At 42.2% G+C, this 17,459-nt stretch overlaps 1 protein-coding gene across 3 annotated transcripts in view; it reads left to right on the top strand.

The window, feature by feature from the left end:
- The window catches only part of LOC124553687 (THAP domain-containing protein 2-like), a 47,380-nt gene extending 31,125 nt beyond the window's left edge, over positions 1–16,255 (top strand). For all 3 annotated transcript variants that reach the window (XM_047127586.1, XM_047127585.1, XM_047127587.1), the window contains 2 exons: positions 14,253–14,345; positions 15,018–16,255. In XM_047127586.1, coding sequence (XP_046983542.1) covers positions 14,253–14,345; positions 15,018–15,116 — 192 coding nt within the window. In that variant the 3' untranslated portion in view covers positions 15,117–16,255. The remainder of the gene's footprint in view (positions 1–14,252; positions 14,346–15,017) is intronic.
- The last annotated feature ends 1,204 nt before the right edge of the window (positions 16,256–17,459 follow it).

The raw sequence follows: 17,459 nt of genomic DNA, 5'->3' as shown, positions 1-17,459 counted from the left end.
AAATTTTCCCGAATTTCTCCACCCTTTAACATGTTTTGGTGGCAACACAATCACCCAACCTTTATGCACATCGTTGTCTACCAACCCAAGTTCACCACAGGATCAACATAGCCCAGCTCTAACCAACACTTTTTCGCCTTTTTTTTCACACCAGATCTCCAGTTGCTTTCTAGTTCACCTTTATCTTTCCCCAAATATTTTCATTTTCATTTCAGCCTCATGTTACACTTTCCACCTTCTAATACCATGTCACCCTCACAACACCCCCACAACGACCCCATTAAGTTTTATTTACATTCCCTCCGCAAACATGCCTTCGCCCTAGCCACATTACACTCCCATATTTTATTTACTCAGGCTTGTCTGACATTTGGCATTACCCCCAAAGGCCTCACACTTAAAGTTCCCATCTCTGGCTGTAATCCTTCTTTCCATCAGTCCCTATACCAGTTCCAAACCGCACAATCCATAGCCCTCACCCGCCTAATCCTTCACCTACACATCGACTCAGCCAATGAACACACCCATCAACTCCTATCCCTAATCAAAGTCCTCAATCCTTCCTCTCCCACATCCACACCGGCTGTTCAGAGCATCCTCCTACAGGCCAACCGCAAATTAGAACAGCATGCCACCCTCCACCTTAAAAAAACTATCCAATCTCCTGGTTTCCCACCTCCGGAAAGGCAACTCACTCACTCTTCACAACCTTTCCAGCAAACCTCAACCTCCTCTCATTGCAGACAAACCCAGTCTCTCCCATCTACTCAATCTCCCACTTCCAGCTCCACTCCCTCCAAAACCTCAAAATTCCAATCAAGACAATCTGGAACCACAACACCCTAATTCAGTAGTTAACCTTTCCTCCAAACCTCTCTCCCAATCCGAAACCTCTGTCCTATCCAAAGGCCTCACCTTCAGCCCCACTCCCAGATTTAACCAAACTGCCCTCGTCAAAGATTTACTGTCGTACTCTCTGCTGGAAATACCACTTTGCCACGAAGAAAAATGATCCTAATCCTACTCCTAATGATCCAACTCACCAAGACACTATCCAAATTGAATCCTGCCTGGAACAGTTCTGTCCTCCGTCACAGCGGGACCCACCTCCTCTTCCTCAAAATCACTCCCTCCAAACCTTCCAGGAATTTCTGACTTCCAGCCTTGCCTCTCAATCCTTCTTTAAAAATCTTAATCCTACTCCCAACATCACCACTGCTGAAGCCCAAGCTATCCGTGATCTGAAGGCTGACCGTTCCATCGTCATTCTTCCGGCGGACAAGGGTTCCACGACAGTGGTACTTGATGGTCGAGAGTATGTGGCTGAGGGACTGCGTCAGCTTTCAGACAACACCACATACAAAGTTTGCCAAGGTAATCCCATTCCTGATGTCCAGGCGGAGCTTCAAGGAATCCTCAGAACCTTAGCCCCCTACAAAACCTTTCACCTGACTCCATCAACCTCCTGACCCCACCGACACCCTGCACCGCTACCTTCTACCTTCTTCCTAAAATTCACAAACCCAATCATCCCGGCCGCCCCATTGTAGTTGGTTACCAAGCCCCCACAGAACATATCTCTGCCTACGTAGATCAACACCTTCAACCCATTACATGCAGTCTCCCATCCTTCATCAAAGACACCAACCACTTTCTCGAACGCCTGGACCCGATCTGTTACCCCGGAAACCATCCTTGTAAGCACTGATGCCACTTCCTTATACACAAATATTCCGCACATCCAGGGCCTCGCTGTGATGGAGCACTCCCTTTCACGCCGATCACCTGCCACCCTACCTAAAACCTCTTTCCTCATTACCTTAGCCAGCTTCATCCTGACCCACAACTTCTTCACTTTTGAAGGCCAGACATACCAACAATTAAAGGGAACGGCCATGGGTACCAGGATGGCCCCCTCGTACGCCAACCTATTCATGGGTCACTTAGAGGAACCGTTCTTGGTTACCCAGGCCTGCAAACCCAAAGTTTGGTACAGATTTATTGATGACATCTTCATGATCTGGACTCACAGTGAAGAAGAACTCCAGAATTTCCTCTCCAACCTCAACTCCTTTGGTTCCATCAGATTCACCTGGTCCTACTCCAAATCCCACGCCACTTTCCTTGGCGTTGACCTCCATCTGTCCAATGGCCAGCTTCACACGTCCGTCCACATCAAACCCACCAACAAGCAACAGTACCTCCATTATGACAGCTGCCACCCATTCCACATCAAACGGTCCCTTCCATACAGCCCAGGTCTTCGTAGCAAATGAATCTGCTCCAGTCCAGAATCCCTAAACCATTACACCAACAACCTGAAAACAGCTTTCGCATCCCACAACTACCCTCCCGACCTGGTACAGAAGCAAATAACGAGAGCCACTTCCTCATCCCCTCAAACCCAGAACCTCCCACAGAAGAACCCCAAAAGTGCCCCACTTGTGACAGGATACTTTCCGGGACTGGATCAGACTCTGAATGTGGCTCTCCAGCGGGGATACGACTTCCTCAAATCCTGGCCTGAAATGAGATCGATCCTTCATGAAATCCTCCCCATTCCACCAAGAGTGTCTTTCTGCCGTCCACCTAACCTTCGTAACCTCATAGTTCTTCCCCATGAAATCCCCAAACCACCTTCCCTACCCTCTGGCTCCTACCCTTGTAACCGCCCCCGGTGTAAAACCTGTCCCGTGCACCCTCCCACCACCACCTACTCCAGTCCTGTAACCCAGAAGGTGTACACGATCAAAGGCAGAGCCACGTGTGAAAGCACCCATGTGATTTACCAACTGACCTGCCTACACTGTGACGCTTTCTATGTGGGAATGACCAGCAACGAACTGTCCGTTTGCATGAATGGACACAGGCAGACAGTGTTTGTTGGTAATGAGGATCACCCTGTGGCTAAACATGCCTCGGTGCACGGCCAGCACATCTCAGCACAGTGTTACACCGTCCGGGTTATCTGGATACTTCCCACTAACACCAACCTGTCAGAACTCCGGAGATGGGAACTTGCCCTTCAGTATATCCTCTCTTCTCATTATCCGCCAGGCCTCAACCACCGCTAATTTCAAGTTGCCGCCGCTCATACCTCATCTGTCTTTCAACATCTTTGCCTCTTTACTTCCGCCTCGACTGACATCTCTGCCCAAACTCTTTGCCTTTAGAAATGTCTGCTTGTGTCTGTATATGTGTGGATGGATATATGCGTGTGTGTGCGAGAGTATACCCATCCTTTTTTTCCCCCTAAGGTAAGTCTTTCCGCTCCCGGGATCGGAATGACTCCTTACCCTCTCCCTTAAAACCCACGTCCTTTCGTCTTTCCCTCTCCTTCCCTCTTTCCTGATGAAGCAACCGTTTGTTGCGAAAGCTTGAATTTTGTGTGTATGTTTGTGTTTGTTTGTGTGTCTATCGACCTGCCAGTGCTTTTGTTTGGTAAGTCACATCATCTTTGTTTTTAGATATAATTCTCTAAGAGACATTGACAAACGTTGAGCAAATCGTGCTTAGAGATCACCAGATTACTCTCGACGTGCTCTGCACTGTTGTTCCCAAGTTTCTCGAAGCACTGTTCACTGGACTTTGACTGAAGTGTTGAAATTCCAGAAGGTGTGTGCAAGTTGGGTCCTGAGAATGCTGACAGGAGACCACAAATGGCAGTTTCTTCAGTGCTATGCAGATGAAAAGGATGACCTTTTGGATTCAGTAGCAACAGGTCATGAAAGCTAGGCCTACCACTTCACACCTGAGAGCAAATAAGTCACACGAGTGGCAACATCCGATTCACCCGAGCCGTGACAATTCAGAACAACACAGTCTGTGGGTAAAGTCATGGCAACTGTGTTTTGGGATTGAAAGCGAATAGTGCTGTTCAGCTTCACAGTTCCTGGGACAACAACAAATGCTGACAGGTATTGTCCGACATTGAAAAAAAGAACTAAGCGATTCAGAACCGAGGAAGAGGAATGTTGAGCAAAGGCGTAAGCCTTCTCCGCGACAGTACTCGACCCCACATCACCTGTCAAACTGTGTATCTTCTGCAACAGTTTTGATGCAACATCACCACTCACCCACCCTATAGTTCAGATTTGGCACCCAGTGACTACCACTCGTTTCCCAAATTGAAAGAACATTTGGCTGGAAGGCACTTCAGTGGCAGACGAGGTGACAGATGAGGTCCGATACTTCAGCAGTATGGTGGAGGGAATTTATAACATGGGCACACAAAAACTGCTACAGCATTTACAAAAGTCCGTAGATCGAAATGGCAATGTTGAAGCTTGAAAACTATGTACAATCTATTGTAAATAAACATTTATTTTAAAAAATCAAGAATAATATTACAAACCTCACTTTTGGGATCACTCTCATTTGTGTGTGGTGTTTGTTTTTTTTTTTTTTTTTTTTTTCCTCAGAAATGAAAGAGGGTGATTGATTGTGGGGTGTTGGAAATGAGGGAAGCTGACTTGAACTACAGGTTGAAAGGAACAGATATGTTGTAAGGATGAAAGGGGAGGTGTGAGAGAGAGTAGATGGCCAAAGATAGGGCAGGTAGTTTTGAAATGAATTTTAACAGTTTATATTTACTAATTGGAATATGCTATAAATATGGGCAAATTGCAAAATACCTGTGAAGCCCTAAAGTTTTTGTTATGTTATTTCAAGAACTATGTCACACCATTGCTGCACAGAAAACATTTAGAACATAGAATATAGTTAAAAACATTGCACACTTTCTTTAAAATGAACTGAAGTTAGGTAAAACACAATACATGGTTTTCTATACTGCACAAGGCCTGACCATACCACTGGAAATTGTAGGTAAATTAATAAACAAAACAAAATGTTCAAAATTCTTAGGTGTGTATATTACTAAGAACCTGTCATATGCTACAGAGTGTCTTAAACTGCTTAACCGTACCTATTTGCATTACAGATAATGTCAGATTTTGGGGACGAAAATGTCAAAAAGTTGAATTGTTCTTCCCATTTTCACTGACTAATCTCTTATTGCATCGCATTCTGGACTATCTTGCTATTGAAGTGAAAAACGTTTGTTGCACAGAAGTGCCTTGTAAGGGTGATGTATGCTGTCCACTCTGTAACCTCTTGTAGGCAGCCTTGCAGTGCATTTACTCTCTGATGAATTTTGCTGTCTACAATCAGTCACAAGTTTGAAATCATCAGTAACATTCATAAGTGTAACACTGGAAGGAGAAATGATTTGCATTACCCATCACTCTGGCTTAGCATGAGTGAGGTATTCAGCCATAAACATCTTTGATCAGCTGCCAGTTTCCTACACACATCCCTGCAAGGAAAAGTCATATGGTGTCTTGTCTGAATATCTTGGAGACAAAGAATGTAGGCCAGTGTCTTGGTCTCTTGGGCATCCTATTTGACACTGAGGCAGTGTGAAATTGTCAGACACCGTCTTACTAGCACTGTGGAGCAAAGTTTTGTCGGAATATGAAAACATTAGAGTCCTCCTGAAGGCAGTTTGTTGTTGTCAAAGATGAACGGGCTGTACGCATCTTTGTAAGAAGTGACACAGAACACGTTTAGATGGACCTCTTGCTAGCTTGCCAAAGTGGCTAAAGCAACAGTGAGGCACTGGACTTAGATCTGGGAGGATGGTGGTTCAAATCTCTGCCCAGAAATCCAGATTTAGATTTCCTGTGGTATGCCTAAACCTCTTACGGCAATTGCTGGGGTGTTTCCTTTGAAAAGGCACAACACTTCTCAGTTTGAGCCTGAACTCCACCTCTAATGATGTCGTCTTTTGATGGGATGTTAAATTTTTACTTTCTTTCCTCCTAAAACATGCTCTTCCCTTTCCACTGTTGTGGATGAACGCGCAAGTGTTTTCCTGCTTATCGTTATTGGTCTAGTTGCATTTCCTGCTTGAGTTACTTGTGTAAGTTTAGGTGATCTATTTCAAGTTGGGAAAACCGTTGTACAACCCTCGTAGTCATTCCCGTCAACATCAACTCTTATGAATTAATATATTTGAATATCATTCCATCTGGTGTTACAATTTTACTTTCTACACCCACTGCTCTGGTGTGGAAATAGAAGACACTGGAGCACATTACAAACAGACCATTATTACAGGCCCCCATAAAAATAACATACTAATAGGCACCCCTGGTGTAGAGAGGCAACTGAAAGAGATGAAAGAAAATAAGTTGCCTGGTCCAGATGGAATTCCAGTGTGGTTTTACAAAGATTACTCTATGTCACTGATCCCTTACGTAGCTCACATTTATTATGAATCTCTCACGCCGTGGAAAGTCTCGAGGAACTGGAGAAAAATGCAGGTGAGCCCTGTATATCTTAACATAGGTTTGCTGCAGAATTCTTGATCATATTCTCAGTTCGAATATGATAGATCTCCCTTAAACAGAAAAGCTCCTGTCCACAAATCAGCACAGTATCGGAAAGTATTGCTTGTGTGAAACTCGGCTCACCTTACCTCACATGGTAGACTGTGAACTGTGGATGAAGGTCAATAGGCAGATCCCATATTCCTGGATATCAAAACAGCATTTGACACTGTTTCGCATTGGACAGTGGTCTGAGCACACAGATCACATTCACAGAAGTGTGAGTGGCTCAAAGACGTTTTAAGTAATAGAACCCAGTCCTTGCACTGAGTGTTCGTCAGAGGCAAGGTTTCGTCAGGAGTGGCCCAGTGAAGTGTAGTGGACCACTACTATTCTCTGTACATAAAGGATCTGACTGACGGTGGGGAGCAATCTGCAGTTGTTTGCTGACGATGCTGTGGTGTACAGGAAGGTGTCGTCGTTGAGTGGCTGGAGGAGGTTGCTAAATGACTTAGACAAAATTTCTAGTTTTGGTGATGAATGGCTGCTAGCTCTAAATATAGAAAAATGTAAGTTTATGTGGATGAGTAGGAAAAACAAAACTATAATGTTTGAATACAGCATTAGTAGTGTGCTGCGTGAACAGTCAACTCATTTAAATATCGAGGTGTAATGTTGTGAATTGAAGTGACACGAAATGGAATGAGCGTGTAAGGTTTGTAATAACAAACTTTGGTTTATTGGGAGAAGTATAGGAAAGTGTGATTCATCTGTGAAGAAGACCAGAAATAGAACACTGGTGCCACACCACACATTCCTGAGTACTGCTAGAGTATTTAGGATCTGCATTAGGTCAGCTTAAAGTAAGACAACGAATCAATTGAAAGGTCCTCTGCTTGATTTGTTAATGTGCAAATATTATAGAGGTGCTCGTGAACTCGAATGTGAAGCCCTGGAGGTAAGGTGACACAGTTTTTGAGAAACACTGTTGAGAAAATTTAGGAGACTAGTATGTGAAGCTGACTGCAGAACAATTCTACTGCCGCCAATGTACATCTCGTGTAAGAACCACAAAGATAAGAGAAATTAGGGCTAGTGTGGGTGCATATAGACAGTCATTTTTCCCTTGCTCTCTTTGTGAATGCAACAGGACGGGAAATGACTAATTGTGGTACAGTGCACCATGCAATGGCTTGCAGAGTATGTATGTAATGGTAGCTGCACGCCCAAGGGGTCCAGAGCCCATATGAAGGCACAGTATAGCCCACCTGTTGTTTCGGTAAGAATGGATCTGCACACGGGGATCAGTGGTGGCGCCAACAGTTTTGGTCCAGTGTGTGGATCGATGAAATGCCATTGGAATCAACATTGGCCTAGTCACTTGTCGTGCTTTGACCAAACATCAGAGAGCTCTTGAGCCATATCAATATGATGACCACACACACACACTGGCACCAACATTGCGTGTTTTGGATGCAGTTTTGAAATCTGAGTTTTTTTGCTGCTTGTACTTTCAAGTACATTTTCAAAATTACCGTTTCACGCAAACAGAGGAATAATGGGCAATTTCTTGAATTTTTCAAACTTTATTAGCATTAATATATTTGTGGAGGCCTGTGCCATGAGGAATGGAAAAAATATCAATATCACTGCAGATGCATGACAGTGCATCCAGCAAAAATTCAGCATGGGTTGCATGGTAATTAACTAAAAAAGTTTTTACTGTGAACTTATAACAAGACAAAAGACTCGGTTGGTTTAGGGGCATCAACTGATGAAGTATATTGAAGTATATGGTTTGTCTATGGTCTTAAGGATGACAAGTGTACAGCAGAAAGGAAGAGTAGGCTTATGAATCTGACTACTTCAGCAAGAAATTGAAGATTCTCTGTCGGATGAACTTTTGCAGGTATAGCTTCCCTCCAGAAAGTATATATTTTTTTATTTATTTTGGGTTCAGTCATTTGAAGAAGCTGTACAAAATCTGTGGTTGGCATACAACAAAACTTACCAAACTGTGTTCAAACAGCCTAATAACTGATACATTTTAATTATAGTTATTGGTGAGTTATACCATATTTAAAACTTACTTATTTTGTAATGTGTTTAATGTTATAGCTTACCATCTTCTTTTAAAAGTTTTCTTTTATTTACTTTGCAACGACAAAGTATAATTATTCAGACACCAAGAACCACAAATGCAGCAGCAGTGAACTGTGTGTCAAATATGAAGGCAAATCAGGAGAAAGTATTTGCTCCTATTGTTTTTAGCCAAAATAAGGTATGTACAGGTAATTCCCAATACACATATCAGTCTACACTATTTTTCCACAGAGTGCCCACACAGATTCAGATATTTGTCCCAACACAGTGCTAAATTTGAGGAGTCCCTGTGGTAGAATTCATCCAGCTGACTGTGAAACCACCATTGGACAGTTGTCTTAGCTTCATCATTGAATATGAATCACTGTCCTGCCAGGATGTCTTCAGGGGGCCGAAAACATGGAAATCACTAGGGGTGAGGTCCGGACTGTGTAATGGGCAGTCCAGGTTCTCCCAGAGAAATGACTGGAGCATGTCAGATTTCCCCACCATGCTCTACTGCTTGGATTCCAGTGTGATTTGCAGTATCTACATTATTGGTAACAACGTGGTTCAAACTACTGCCACCCTACTTGGCATGCCTTTGCAGATGGTTCAGTAAAGCAATCATTTGCTTGCCTTTCATTGTCATCCAACTGCTTACACACCCTCTGACATGAAACCTTCTGGTACTTAAGGATCCGTACCAAATGCCAAACTCCTGTAAAATGTCTTTGAGGTGTGCACGCAGATACTTCACCACTGCATCTGTGCAGGAAATGTTATTGTCAGTCGTTGAGGAATGCAACTTACCTGAAAACTCATTGTCGTGCAAGTCTTCACACTTTTCCAAACTTGCAACAGCACCACCTCACACTTCTCAAAGCGAGGTACTTTTCCCCATAAAAGGGCTGCATTCTGCTTTGGATATCAATGGACATTTGTCCTTTGCTCCATAGAAAATGTATCACACTTTGCTGCTTTGTACACCATGCATGTGTGAAGCACAACAGCCATCTTCAACAACTGACAACAGCACCATCTACATCTACGTCTATACTCCGCGAGCCACCTTACGGTGTGTGGCGGAGGGTACTTATTGTACCACTATCTGATCCCCCCTTCCCTGTTCCATTCACGAATTGTGCGTGGGAAGAACGACTGCTTGTAAGTCTCCGTATTTGCTCTAATTTCTCGGATCTTTCCGTTGTGATCATTACGCGAGATATATGTGGGCGGTAGTAATATGTTGCCCATCTCTTCCCGGAATGTGCTCTCTCGTAATTTCGATAATAAACCTCTCCGTATTGCGTAACGCCTTTCTTGAAGTGTCCGCCACTGGAGCTTGTTCAGCATCTCCATAACGCTCTCGCGCTGACTAAATGTCCCCATGACGAATCGCGCTGCTTTTCGCTGGATCATGTCTATCTCTTCTATTAATCCAACCTGGTAAGGGTCCCATACTGATGAGCAATACTCAAGAATCGGACGAACAAGCGTTTTGTAAGCTACTTCTTTCGTCGATGAGTCACATTTTCTTAGAATTCTTCCTATGAATCTCAACCTGGCGCCTGCTTTTCCCACTATTTGTTTTATGTGATCATTCCACTTCAGATCGCTCCGGATAGTAACTCCTAAGTATTTTACGGTCGTTACCGCTTCCAATGATTTACCACCTATGGCATAATCGTACTGGAATGGATTTCTGCCCCTATGTATGCGCATTATATTACATTTATCTACGTTTAGGGAAAGCTGCCAGCTGTCGCACCATGCATTAATCCTCTGCAGGTCCTCCTGGAGTACGTACGAGTCTTCTGATGTTGCTACTTTCTTGTAGACAACCGTGTCATCTGCAAATAGCCTCACGGAGCTACCGATGTTGTCAACTAAGTCATTTACGTATATTGTAAACAATAAAGGTCCTATCACGCTTCCCTGCGGTACTCCCGAAATTACCTCTACATCTGCAGATTTTGAACCGTTAAGAATGACATGTTGTGTTCCATGCGACAGAGCTACTGGCAGATAAGGACAGGACAGTCTGAGAAAGAGCAGAGGTCCTCTGCTTGGAACGGATATGTTGAGTTTGCATTTACATCCATAATTTAGCATAAAAAAAGGGGGACAAAAGCTTTCTGATTCACCTTCATATGTTAATGTTGTCTCTGTAGGAATTCAGCTGAATGTTGGGTTGAATATGTGAATGTTGTCCCATAAACTTTGGTCCATGTGGTGCCAATACTAGCACAATGGACGGATGAAGGCTAAGCAATCAGGAGGAATGGGAGAGAGACTTTGTGACCACTTCCTGGGTGTGCCAGCATAGGGAGACTCGTGAATTATGCTCTGTCGTATTCAGCATCTCGTACAAGGCAGACAGCTGTAGCTCGTGTCAGCCTCCACCTCTCGGCATTATTCCACTTTCGTGCTGACGTATCACCATTCCCTTTGAATACATTCTAATTTATGCCGCTCCTCCGTGTTGGCTGTGAGACTGGTACGCAGTGCAGCTCCATTCTTCCTAGAGGGTTTAATTGTAAACCCTAAGCTGCAGTGAAAGCAGACTTCTTTTTGCTATACTGACTACTTCCGATCACCCCTACACTACCCCTTTTTCTGTTCTGCCCACACCCCACTCAGTGTGTCACTCACTGTGCACTGTGGAACACTCCACAGAGGAGCACGAGAGAGGCCTATGGCTGCACTACCCCAGAAACCTGCTTTGGCAGAGTATAGTCTGGGAAATGGCCACTGAATAAACTGCTATAGTTCAGCATGCCCTGGGTAATGGTCACTGATTAAACATTGGTGGCACCTCTGTCATAGTATCCACTAACAGCTTTCAGGGATAGCATTATCAAAGAAGCTATTAAAATAATCTACATCATACACTGCAATCCAACTAATGGTGTGTGGTGGAGGATACTTTCAGTACCACTATCTCGTCCCTCCAACCCTGTTCCATTCACGAATAGTGGGCGGGAAGAATGATTGTCGGTAATCTTCTGTATTGGTTCTAATTTCTCAAATTTTCTCCTCATGGTCAATACGCAAGAGGTATGTGGAGGGAAGTAATATGTTGTCCGACACCTCCTGAAAAGTGCTGTCCCAAAATTTCAATAGTAAATCTCTCCATGATGCACAACGCCTCTCTTGTAAAGTCTGCCAGTGAAGTTTGTTTAGCATCTTTGTAATGCACTCTCACCAGCTAAACGATCCCATGACAAAACATGCCGCTCTACCTTGGATATTACTTATCTCCTCTATTGGTCCTACCCAATAGGGATCCCAGATAGATGAACAATATTCAAGAATTGGGTGAACAAGCACCTTATAAGCCACTTCTTTTGTGGATGAGTTACATTTCCTTACGATTCTTTTGATGAATCTGAGTCTGGTATCTGCTTTTCCCACTATCTGTTTGATGTGGTCATTCCACTTCGGGTCACTCTTAATAGTTATGCCTAGATATTTTATGGCAGATGCTCTCTCCAGCTGTTTGTCATCAATAGTGTAGCTGTACAGTAGTGGATTTCTTTTTCTACGTATGCACAATACATTACATTTATTTATGTTCAGGGTCAACTGCCAGAGCCTACACCTTTCTCTGCAGGTCATTCTGCAAATTCTTACTATCTTCTGATGTTGCTGCTTTGGTACAGACAACTGCATCATCTGCAAATAGCCTTAAAGAGCATACAATACTTTTCACTAGATCATATATCTGTACTGTAAACAGTTATGGGCAACAGCCTTGACAGAGGTGTTGGCCTACACTCACTACGACTTAGTTCTGGCAATGGCAAGATTGAAGTAGATGCAGGGAATACTCCACAAGGTGATACGGAAGCGAACATCACAGAATGCAGCTAGAGTGGGTGAGTAAATACCGGGAATCAATCGGCATTCAGTCCTCTTGACAATAATGACAGCGCCCTTGGTAGGGAACTTGTGACATTTTGGCCAGTTGATGTGACTGCAAGACTGAGAAAGTTTTATTTAAACTAACCATCATTAGAGACTACATTGTTGCTATGACTGCACTGATCAGATCTTTCCCTTTGCAAATGGTCAGTTCTGAGTTGTGGAAGAAGGTTGTATATGTGTAACAGACCTGGAGACACAAGAGGGTTTCAGATAGCCGTGTAATGGTAAGAGAGACATGTCAATATGAAAACTTGATTTTAAACAGTAAAACATTTACAGGAGCAGATGTTGACTGACCATAATTCAATTGAAGAATCACATACTTTACTGGTTATGAAGTGCTGAAGAATTCCGAAAAATTATGAAACTTGAGTGGTGAGAACTGGATAATAAAAGGAGGAGGGGGGGGGGGGGGGGGGAGAGAGAGAGAGAGAGATATACTGGAGGGGGGGGGGGGGGACAATAGAAGATTCAGGTCTTCTGCAGTTTCTTAGAATCACATCAGTCAAATATCAGGATATTTCCATCCAAGTATCTGTGGCCAATCTTATTCATCTTTGTCTGGTGCCTGTCCCTTGTCTCTAATGACAGCAATGGGTCATATGAGAATACACTTCACTTGAGAATGTTCTCAACTTGAGTAAAAGGGTGGGGGGAATTTGCTCAACACAAAAAGCATTCTCTGATTTTGAGTGAATAAAACCAAAGAAGTTTCTCACAGTCAGAGAACTCTCTCCATTTTTTTGCAGCATACTTGGAACTGAGAAAGTTCCATTGCAGTTAAGTTCTACTGGATTTCCTAGTAAGAATGGCAGATATTATGTTGGTTGGCAGCTGAAAAAAAGATATACATAGTGCAAAGAAATACTGATGAGAGAAACTGTAGTTTATACAGGTTTAACAAGAAAATTTCCTCCCAAGAACTGTGAAGGAAGAAGGGATAACTTTTTAAATGAAGCAAAAGTGAAAACTTCATATACTATTTAGCAAACCAAGGTTTTCAGATTGGTGTATGACAAGACTTATTAGGTATAAGGCAGACAACTGTGTCACTATTGTTTTCAGATGTTCTTCATGTTTTGTCACAGCATAAATCTTATATTTTGTTACATTAAAACTGTGTAGGAGAATCAGAAAAATTAATATCTGATTTATTACAAACATAGCAATCTGTTTCTAATAAAGAAATTACACAGATGACCACTTAAGTACTTGACGCATGAGTGGACCATTATGTGTCATATTTAACCTAAATTATCTTACGTTAGAAAACTGACAGAAATCCAGTTTGGAGTAGATGAAAATGTGATGTATTGTTAAGGCTTCATTCACATAATTTGTTCACCTTACTTCAATAACAAAAATGTTTCCTTCATGTCAAAAATTTGGTAACATTGTCAAAAAAGGCATTTTCGTGAACTTTCCATAATTGTCTTAATACTTTGTATTAGCACCTAAACTTAAATCAAAACATAGTGTAGCTCCTCCAGATCTGTTAATTGAATAGTTTGCCTGTTTGAGGGAGTTTAATGAAAAGTAAGATTACACATGTGTTTGGTGTGAGACGAACACACTCAGAGAATCCCCTCAAGATGGAGGAGCTATAATGAGAAAGAACTCCCTTATCAGTGAGTATGCTTAGAATTTTTTATTCATACTAAATTGAAAACTTTCTTAGGGAATGTTCTTTTGCTCTGAGAAACTTCTTTGGAGAATATTCCCTTTTCTATTCATACAACCTTTTGTCGGCTTGAGAGTAATTCAAATTTTGTTGCTTACCACAGTCCTTCCCCTTCTCTCTGTGATGTCTAAAAGCGGCCACATTTTGGCACTCAAAATACTAAGTCTTCTGTTGGATTTATGAGCTACTTTTATGTCATTTTAACTCTTTTTTTTTTTTTCCTTCAGGTTCTCAAAGAGCATTTTCAAACATCAGTGTGTACTGACAACATCAAGAAAGAGCCTGAATTGACATTTGAAGTGGCTGAATTGGAGGATAGTGTAAGTATCATGGTGTTGTATCTACATCTGAAAATGTTCTCCACAAGCCACTGTACAGGGCACAGCAGAGGTTACTTTGTACCAATACTATTGATTTATTTCCTATGCCATTCAAATATTGAGCAAAAGAAAAATTACTATCTGTATGCCTCGGAACATTTCCTAATCTCCTGGCATCCCTATGCAAGGACACTAAATTTTAAGCCATTCGCTTTCACAACTTCTTTGCGAACATATCTTATCTGTCATGCCACTTGTGTCTGGACAATTTCTTTCTTCTTTTTGGGTTCTCCAGCAGGGATGCCACACTGCAGTATCACAATATGGTTAAATTTTTAGAATAATTTGCTATTTTAGTAAACATCCTATGATTTAATTTTATAATGTAAAAGAGGGGATCGGTTGGTATTACATGCATTTTAACAATTCATAATATTTGGCAGTGAAACAGGGAGTGTGGATCTGATACTACGGTATTTGGTGGTTGTGGTGAATTGATTACCAGAGTTTCTGAAAACTTACTTCTCCAGTCTTATGTTCTAACTCGTATTTCTTTGCCAAAATAGATTCATTAGTGTGTTCATTTACTTCCCATACAGTGGTATTAATGAAAATGCTAAAGTTAATTTTTGCCAGAGATGAGCTGGTTTATTTATTTTTTCTTTGTTATAGATTGATGCATCTGCAGAACATTTTGTTCCTGGGTATTGTTCATCAAGCATTAAGAAGGAAGAGGAGTGTGATTATCTTGTGTTGTTGATAGTCACATAAATACAAGCAACGGATCATTTTTAAAACTGGATACAAATGTAAGAAAATTACCCCACTTTCAAACTATCCATCATTCCCTGTTTAGCTTTCACTCTGGTTGCAGTGTGTCCATTACAAATTCCAGACCAATGTATCTCCTTTACTCCTCAGTGCCAGTCTTCAAACTGGTTAGCAAACTAGTTAACTTCAGCTTTCAAAAGTATGGCCTTTTAAGGAAAAAAGAGAGGTTGTTATCATGTTTACTTAATAGTCAGGTGTTAGAATGTTCACATTATATTTTCCTTGAGTCAGACAAGATTGTGATGATGGCTAGCACTGACAAATGACAAAACTTGAAGTTCGTGTCGGCAACCTTCGGCAGCAGCAGAAGCGGGGAAAGGTGTAGCAGTGACGGATATTTGGCTACACTGGAACAGCGGAGATTATTGCAGTAAGTGCGTCGTACCAAAACAGTTGAGAGTTTGGTGAGAGTTTTGGTGCTCCTGTGAGATGTAGCTCTGTGGTCCAAGTCTGTTATGACACAAAGTGACAACAGAAATTTGGAATTTTAGGCACACTGCTTCAGCTTCAAGGGGCATGTACGTACCACTGAGGACACAGACACTGTGCAAGCTGCCATCAAAAGTAGTCTTAATTATTTGATGTCTTGCCATCACACCTCAGTCATCATAGCATTCGACTACTACTAAATCGGCTTGTTTCGTCTCTACAATCCTAATATTGTATGAGCGTCACACTGAAATTTGTGAGCAACCCATTGTTACAATTCTAATTCAAACAATGTAAGGAAAAAGAACTGCAGGATCGTAATCTTCAGACTTTACTCCACATATGCCCGTATTGTGACATAGCATCTCTTATGTAACCACAAGCAGCACTTCGATGATCGATGTCAGTGTTCCATTTTGACAGCGTGTTCTTATTGAATTCCTTGTTAAAGAGGGAAAAATGTGCTCTGTTGAAATCCACCTCAGACTTCATGCCTACAGAGATGTCTGAATGGTCACTAGTAGTGTTAAGAGGTGGATGACACAGTTTAAAGACAATATCAAACAATGGAAAATCCAGGATGGATTCAGCAGCCAGAGACTGTGATCATGTGTGTCCAAGTCTGTGTGTGTGTGTGTGTGTGTGTGTGTGTGTGTGTGTGTGTGTGTGTGTGTCTGTCTGTCTGTCTGTGTGTGTGTGTGTGTGTGTGTGTGTGTGTGTGTGTGTGTGTGTGTGTGTAACCTTGACCACCCTTCACCAAGCAATCAATCAAAACGACCAGGCAATCTCATCTGTGGAGTCATTCTGCCCCATGACAATGCAAAGCCTCATATGGCCAACACAGTCGTGACACTTCTGCAGAAATTCAAATGGGAGGTTCTTAGCCACCCTCCACAGAGTCCAGACATCTCTCCCTGTGATTAAGCCATTTTTGGCGCCCTTAAAAAGGCTCCGAGGGGCAAACTATTCACTTCAGATGACGACGTCCAGCTGTACGGTTGGAACTAGTTAACATTGCAGCTCCGGGAATTTTATGAGACAGCCATTCACCACCTTCTGTCACAGTGGGACAAGTGTCTCAACAGCCAGGGTCAGTACTTCTAACATACGGGTACTGGTTTCTGTAATTATGCCTCTGGCTCGTTTCTTTTTGAACACCCCTTATATATGATCTAAGTAAAGCATCGATTGCATTCCTTTTAACATATTTCTAACAAAACTGGAGTATTATGGTGTTCAAAGGTCTACATTAGTATTAAGATGACCAATGTAGGAAAAGAAAGATACCTACTTACCATAAAGAAGGCAAGTTAAGTTGCCAACAGGTGCAATTAAAAACTCTTACATAAAGCTTGTGGCCACAGCCCTCATCAGTAAAAGAGACAAGCACACCTCGTGCACACCACACAACTACCAAGTCCAGCATCTCAGGTCTGTCTGCAGCTAGACATGCCTTTTTTACAGCGAGTAGCAATCTGCTTTTTCCTAAATTGTTGATACTCCCACCTGTTGTTTCCATTGTTTGATTACATTGGTAGTAATTTCTTCCTGCCCTGAACAGAAGACATTATGTCTCAGTTAGAAATACTGTCTCTATCTTAAGGTTCAGGTATTCCACAGGGCTCTGTCCTTGGCCCCTTCTTTTACATTGTGGCTTATCAGTGATCTGCCCCATTGTGTACCACAGTCTGTTAGCTTCTAAGCTGATATACAACTTTACTTACTTTGCATCATGACATCCCAGCTCTTGATAAGATTATGCAAGAAACTCTTAACTCTGCATTAAGTTGATTTGCAGCCAATTAACTCGTTTGTAATCCAAGCAGAACCAAAAAGCTCATGTTAGGACTGCCA

Source organism: Schistocerca americana, chromosome 11 (genome assembly GCF_021461395.2).
Source record: "Schistocerca americana isolate TAMUIC-IGC-003095 chromosome 11, iqSchAmer2.1, whole genome shotgun sequence".
Lineage (NCBI taxonomy): Eukaryota > Metazoa > Arthropoda > Insecta > Orthoptera > Acrididae > Schistocerca > Schistocerca americana.
This window is presented reverse-complemented; position numbering and strand designations above follow the sequence as displayed.